The 7,334-nt window shown below is 37.1% G+C and overlaps 1 protein-coding gene across 2 annotated transcripts; it reads left to right on the top strand.

Moving 5' to 3' along the window:
- Positions 1-2,033: 2,033 nt before the first annotated feature.
- On the top strand, positions 2,034-4,255 carry LOC106334001 (DDB1- and CUL4-associated factor 8). 2 transcript variants are annotated; one of them, XM_013772371.1, is made up of 5 exons: positions 2,034-2,187; positions 2,547-2,798; positions 2,889-3,032; positions 3,112-3,816; positions 3,885-4,255. In XM_013772371.1, exons 1-5 carry the CDS (start codon positions 2,083-2,085, stop codon positions 4,110-4,112), a joined length of 1,434 nt encoding a protein of 477 aa, XP_013627825.1. In that variant the 5' UTR covers positions 2,034-2,082; the 3' UTR covers positions 4,113-4,255. The 2 variants fall into 2 exon arrangements, with proteins under 2 accessions (XP_013627825.1, XP_013627826.1); XM_013772372.1 differs by having other exon boundaries at positions 2,098-2,187; positions 2,542-2,798.
- Positions 4,256-7,334: the final 3,079 nt, after the last annotated feature.

Here is a 7,334-nt window from a genome sequence, read left to right on the forward strand (position 1 = left end):
ATAAGTAAATATACAATATAAGAAATACAAAAAATACATTAGACATCTATCTAAAAAATCTATAATAAAATAAATAATAAGTAAATATAAAATATAAGAAATAAAAATATTACATTAAACATATATCATAATATTATAATTTAATTTAAAAGAAAAACAGTTAGATAAGTAAATATACAATAAAATAAATAAATATACAATATAAGAAACGGAATAACTACATTAAACATCTATTTGAAAAATATAGAGTTTTACATTTTTATTACTCTCAAATATTTTTATAGGTAAATATACAATATAAGAAAACTAAGCATACAATATAAGAAATATAAATTTTACATGAAAGATCTATTATAATATTATCATTTGATATAAAAGCACGAAAGTTAGAATAAGTAAATATACAATATAAGAAAAATAAACAATAGGTAAAAAATTTATAAATAATATTACCATTTGATATAAAAGTAAAAAAATAGAATAAGTAAATATACAATGTAAGAAAAATAAAAAATAGGTAAAATACAATTAAGAAATGCTAAAACTACATTAAACATCTATTTGAAAAATGTATTGTTTTACATTTTTATTATTTAAAAATACAATAAGTAAATATAAATTTTAAATATTATAATAAGTAAATATAAAATATAAGAAAGAATAACAATAAGTAAATATAATATATAAGAAAAAAAAACATTACATTAAATATATATCGTAATATTATCATTGATATAAAAGCAAGAAAATTAGAATAAATAAATATACAATATTGAAAAATTCTCTAGGATAGCCCTTTTTAAGTTTTTGTTACAAAATAGCTATAAATGAGAAAAATGACTAAAATAAGTCTTATTAAAGAATAAAAATACATTTATACCCTATGGTTAACTAACATAGACTTATGGCTTAGAGTTAAGGGGTAGGGTTTTGAAGATAGAGTTTCAAATTTTTAAAAATAAAAATTAAACTTTTCAAAATAAAAGAGGCTATTTTGGTCATTTTTCTTATTGAATGTTATTTTGTGACAAAGACTTAAAAGATCTATTTGAGAAAATTGCCCTACAATATATAAAAAAAAAAATATATACAATATGAGAAAGGAAAAACTATATCAAACATCTATCTAAAAAATGTATAGTTTTCTAATTTTTTCTAAGGAAATATGTATTCACACAAACATATAATTCAGAATTTGTTGTTGTTCATAATACAACGTTCAAAAAAATAACTCACTATTTACAAATATGGATCATCTTTTCTGGAGGGTACTTCCGAAGATGGAAGATCATCATTTTGCGTGGATACTATGGTATATTTGGAAAGGAAGGAATAATAAGGTCTTTAGTAATTTGGATATTGACCTAAAAGATACACTTACGCTTGCAGAAACTGAATCAACACTTTGGGGTGAGGCTCAGGTGATTAAGACTAAGCAGGCTCCACCACAGAATGAGGTTTTGAATCGGCAGCTGAGAGTTGGTCGTTGGTGTTTCATAGATGGTTCCTGGAAAGATAAAGAACCTTATTCAGGTCAAGGATGGTATAGCATACTCGAGGGCTTTCAGGAATTGATAGGTGCAAGGAATACTAGGGCATGTCTTTCACCTCTTCATGCAGAGATGGAAGCTTTGATATGGGCAATGGAATGCCTGAGGAATTTACATCAGTTTCAAGTTACTTTTGCTATGGATTGTTCTCAATCGGTGAAGATGGTTTCGGAACCAGAGAAATGGCCGGCGTTTGAGAGTTACCTGCACGACATAAAGCTACTGAAGACATATTTTATTAGCTCAACGATCATTTATGTACCCCGGACGGAAAATCAAAAGGCAGATAGTCTAGCACGATGTGTCAGAAAACAATCGTCTTTCGTGGTTCACATGGATGCGGAATTACCAGTTTGGTTCGCAGAGTCTATATGAGTCTGTTTGTTGACGACAAAAAAAAATGAATTTAAAATTTTTTAAAAATAATTTAAATTAATTGTTAACATTTGAAAATAAAAAAAGTACCCTGCGTAGAGCCGGTTAACTCCTAGTACTTGTAGAAAGGCAAGCATAGAGACTTCCTGTCCTACAAATGGCGAAACGAATAGGAAGCGATGAAGGGTTCACGGAGATATTCAATAGGGAGGTGGGCTTCTCTCATCCGAGGTCAATATCTCGTCGAATCTCCGCCTCTGAGGTTCTCATTTTACTCCTTACTGCTCGAATATTCCTCGATGGTTATATCACACACTCTCTCTCTCTCTCTCTCTCTCTTGCTTGTTTCCGTTTTCCGATGAGACTTTTGAAACTCAGGGAGGGGTTCTTCTTATCGTGTACAAAATGTGGGTTTTGGATGCTTATGTCATAAGTATCAGAAAGTCTTGTCATTTTTCTGGATTTGTACTTTGAATTCATGGATCGTAGTGGTCATTTCCAGGTACAAAGTTTCTAGAGGACGATCTTGAATCCACACAACGCTTTGAGAATCATAACCACAAGTTGTAGTTTCCTGTAGGACTTTGTTAAATTTAAATGTATTGATTTTTGCTAGTTCAGGGGATAGTGAAGAAACTCGATCTATACGGGAAGTTAAATGGGCATGAAGGATGCGTCAATGCTGTGGAGTTCAGTTCCACTGGAGATATTCTTGTTTCGGGCTCTGATGATCGACAAATCATGCTCTGGAACTTGTTGAATGGAACCAGGACATTGACTTATCCTTCCGGCCACTGTGAAAATGTGTTTCAGACTAAGTTCATACCCTTCACAGATGACCGGACCATCATAACATCTGGTGCCGACGGACAAGTATGTGTCTGATTTAAATCATATAGTTAGTTTTCTCAAAGAAGATGTTATACTTGATTTAAATCATCTAGTGTCGATTCCATTTTGCAGGTAAGACTTGGTCAGATCCTGGAAAATGGTAAAGTGGAGACGAAAAGACTCGGGAGGCACCATGGTCGCGTGTACAAGCTTGCTGTTTTGCCTGGAGATCCTAACGTATTCTACAGCTGCGGCGAAGATGGTTTTGTTCAACATGTTGATCTCTATATCTCTCAATGTCTTTTCATTTCTCAATCTCAGGTTCTGAACCTGTCTTTGTTTCTTCATCGGACAGTTTGATATACGAAGCAGCAGTCCCACTACGGTTTTGTATTCCTCTCCGTTCACACACGGATGCAGGAGACATCACTCCAGCAGTAGAATCAGACTTAATTCTATAGCCATAGATCCCAGGAACCCACATTATCTTGCGGTTGGGGGTTCCGACGAATACGCACGAGTTTACGACACCAGAAGAGTACAGTTAGCTCCCGTATGTCGCCACATCGTACCAGACGCGCCTGTCAACACCTTTTGTCCTCGTCATCTCCGAGAAACCAACAGCGTTCACGTCACGGGATTGGCATATTCCAAAGCCAGCGAACTACTGGTCTCTTACAACGACGAGCTCATTTATCTGTTTGAGAAAAACATGGGTTTCGGTTCGTCCCCCGTTGGTATCTCTGCTGAGAAACTACAGGAAATGGAAGAACCACAGGTGTATACAGGTCACCGCAACGCGCAAACGGTTAAAGGAGTGAACTTTATGGGTCCAAATGATGAATACGTGATGAGTGGTTCAGACTGTGGTCACATTTTTATATGGAAGAAGAAAGGAGGTAAGCTTGTTCGGGCGATGTTGGGTGATAGGCGAGTGGTGAATCAGCTCGAGTCTCACCCGCACATAACGTTTATTGCGTCCTGCGGGATTGAAAGAAGCGTTAAGCTCTGGACGCCAGTGTCAAACGATGTTATGTCTCTCCCAGAAAACATCGAAAAGGTAATAATCACATCTCCTCTGGACCAATGTTTCCAGACACTGAAGCTGTGTTGTTTTGGGGAAAGCAGGTAACGGAATCGAACAGGGTAGGAAGAGAAGAGCAGTCGAGGGTGACATTGACCCCTGAAGTAATCATGCATGTTCTGCGGCTACAGAGACGTCAGACATCGGCTTTTACAGAGAGGAGATACGTTTTGACTGACGTGGACGGTGATGAAGAAAATGAAGCTCAGTTTATTTCAGGGTTAGTAGCTGGCGATGATGACTCTTCAGAAAGAGAGTGTAATGTCAGCTAAAGTCCTAAACTAGTGTGTGATATATATACATAGTAAGAGTACAAGTGTTCTCTTTCATGTGTTTGAAATTTACTTGTGGGAGTATTTTGCTTGTGTGTTTGTAACTCTTAAACAATGAAAATAAGAAAGAGTGATCTTGCAAAAGGAAATCTCCTGATTAAGCTCGAAATTAACGGTTAAACACACAAAAGGACGTCCTCCAAATCAGAATCGTCACTCACAAGTCAAAAAAACTCGTGATCTACTAAGGAACTAAGGCCATCGGTATCGGGAGCCCTTAAGTCCGTCCCGTAGATATAAATGGGTCGAGAATAAATGAAAAAGAAATTAAAAGAGAGTGGGACGGACCTTTAGTAAGGGCTGTTCGGGCTCGTCCTGTAGGCGACGTGGCAGCACGGGAGTGGGCGATGGAATCGGTGACTTGTTCGGCTGTTGTTCTCCTCGAGAATTCCGAAATCGAAATCAAAAACAAAAATCAAAAGCTCGATGGCGATGGCGATGGCGAAGCCTTGATCTCCAAATCCATCTCTTCAAATCGAAAGCCAACCCTGCGTCTTCTCTTTTTCACTGGAGTGGGAGATCTCTTTATATCCGTTGGCGAGGTCGCAGCTTCCGTCGTCGTTTGATCCCCAGATCCTCCTCCAAAGCTCAATCCACATCGGTTCGCTTCCGTTCCAATACGACGTGAACCAATTCTCCCCAAAACCTTTGAGAATCGTCCCAATCTTAACAAGGTTTGTTTTTCAAGTCCGATCTGATTTCGAAATTTTTTTTTAGGGTTTTGTCGAAATTCGGCGAATAAAATGGTATTTATCCGATGTTGTTTGATAGATTCGATGGCAAAAATATATAGATTCATTGGTTTGAGAACAATTGTATAGATTCTAGGGTCCGGCAATTTATGATAGTTCGTATAGATTTCAAAAGCTTTCTATGGTATGATTGTTTCGTTGTAGCTTGTGTGATTGTTTCGTTTTGATTGTATGATTGTTTAGTTGGTAAAAAACATTCTTGTTAGGTTCAAATTTCTATGTTTGATTGTTTAGTATAGATTTGAACAACTGGTGTGATTGTTTCGTGTTGATTGTATGGTTGTTCAAATTTCTAAGTTTGGAGCTTTAGTATAGATTTCTATGAACAAATGTATGATTGTTTCGTATAGATTTCTATGGTTTGAGATCAATTGTTTAAGTGGTTTAGATTTCTATGAACAAATTTGATCCGTAAAGATTTAAATATCTCATGTCATTTGTCTTGATTAGCTTTCTTTATGAGACTTTGCATTTTCCATAGTTCGTAGTTTATAGATTAATGTTTTTTTTAAATGTTAGATATATTTTTAAGCCACAGATGTTTTAAAAGAAAATTGATAGCTTTTTAGTTGTGTAATAAGTTGGGATTTGACATTTCTTGTTCGGAGTTTGCCATTAAGGCGGTGATGTGCTTTGTATTCTTCACTTCCTCCTATTTAAATCTCTTATCTTTTCTCTCTTCTATCATCTCATTAGTCTTTTTCCAAGAAATCTCTTATATTTTGTTACTGTTATGGATCCAAACAATCTTCCTAGCAAGTCCTCTAGCTACGTAGGACTACTTCACAGTCAACAAGGTAGCGTGTTCCATGAAAACTTTCCTTAAGAAAGTTTTCATTCTAGTGTTAACTTCGGAGAATCACAGCCTTTTCCGGCTTTCAGCTCACAACAATCTCAAGATGCACCATTAGAGCCACCAGTACAGACACCAGCTGCCCGTGGTGTAAGGCGCAAATGGAATCCAGCAGATGATGAGGTACTGATCAGTGCGTGGCTTAACACTTCGAAGGATGCGATTCGTCAATTGGCGTATGGTGGTGGGTCTGACACAGTTGACGAGTAGCATACTCGCAGCAGAGCGACAAATGAGCAGTGGTGAGACTGAAACTGACGTTCTGAAGAAGGCGCATGACATTTTCTTCTCTGATCAAGAGCACAAGTTCACACTTGAACATGCTTGGTGTGTGTTGAGGTATGAACAGAAGTGGCTCAGCCTTAACACACCCACGGCTGGTGGCGTTTCGAAGAGGAAGAATGTGGAGATAAATTCCCAAACTTCTACCAACGAAGGTGTCAAGGCTGCTAAGGCTAAAAGAAATTCGGGTTAAGGGAAGTCCGTGGCTGAGATTGCGACCGTTTGGGAAATGAAGAAGGACGATTTGGTGAGGAAGGAGAGACTGTCGAGGCTAGCAATACTAGACACTCTCCTTGCCAAGACTCAACCATTGAGTGAGGCAGAAGAAGCTGTGAAGAATAAGCTCCTAGCCGAGTTATTCTGAAAAAAATTAAGAAGAAGATGTCTCTTTATGTCTTTAATTTTCTGTATGCTCTATGTTCTTGTTTGGTGTTTGCTCTATGTAGTCCCGGTTTCCTTAAATGGGTTTTTATAAATGAGTCATTTTATTTTAATGTGTTTGCTCTATGTTTGTGTATAGCTCTTTATTTCTAACTGTATAGAGCTATTTGTAAATACATGTGTATAGCTCTATCTTTGTAACTGTATAGCTCTATGTGTATCTAATTTAAATTTCGACAATGTATGCAGGTTAAGTAAAAATGGGACGTTACAGCTATACGCAGCCATCAGATGACGAGGATTTATTTGGAAACAATGACGACAGTGACTACAGCGAGACGGATGATCTCATACAACGTGACTAAGCTGAGTTAAGCTTGGAACGTAGTTCACAGGTTCACTACCCTCCGCAACCGGAGGTTGAGTTTGGTTTCCCGCAGGTTTGCTATTGTGGTGCTAAGCCACTGCTTGCAACGTCTAACAATAGGCAATATCAAGGTATGTGCTAGTTAGTTACTGACTTGCTTATGTGCTAGTTTGTGTATGTGCTTAGCTAGTTTTGCGTATGTGAAACAGGGAGAAGATATTACACTTGTGCGAAGAAAGACGACGGCGAATGCCATGTCTACAAATGGTGGGATGAGGCGCTGATGGAGGAGATGAGAGCCAGAGATATACACGTGCTTCAGCTGGGTGAAAAGGTAGAAAGCCTAACCCTTTTGACTGACTATGACACAGAGCAGAAGATACGAAACCTAGAGAAGATTGTGGGTGATATGGCTAACCATAAATCACATGATCACAAGTTAGATTGTTTATACACATGTTTAACCATAATAAGTTAGATTGTTTATACACATGTTTATTTCATTTATAACCATAAGTCACAAGTTG

The sequence above is a fragment of the Brassica oleracea genome, chromosome C3 (genome assembly GCF_000695525.1).
Source record: "Brassica oleracea var. oleracea cultivar TO1000 chromosome C3, BOL, whole genome shotgun sequence".
Classification (NCBI taxonomy): Eukaryota; Viridiplantae; Streptophyta; class Magnoliopsida; order Brassicales; family Brassicaceae; genus Brassica; species Brassica oleracea.

Bases quoted from the DNA above. Each gene is read 5' to 3' on its own strand.
- LOC106334001 (XM_013772371.1), top strand. From the start codon at position 2,083: ATGGCGAAACGAATAGGAAGCGATGAAGGGTTCACGGAGATATTCAAT. The intron at 2,188-2,546 runs GTTCTCATTTTA...TTGCTAGTTCAG, and splicing joins GTCGAATCTCCGCCTCTGAG to GGGATAGTGAAGAAACTCGA. The intron at 3,033-3,111 runs GTTGATCTCTAT...TTCATCGGACAG, and splicing joins AAGATGGTTTTGTTCAACAT to TTTGATATACGAAGCAGCAG.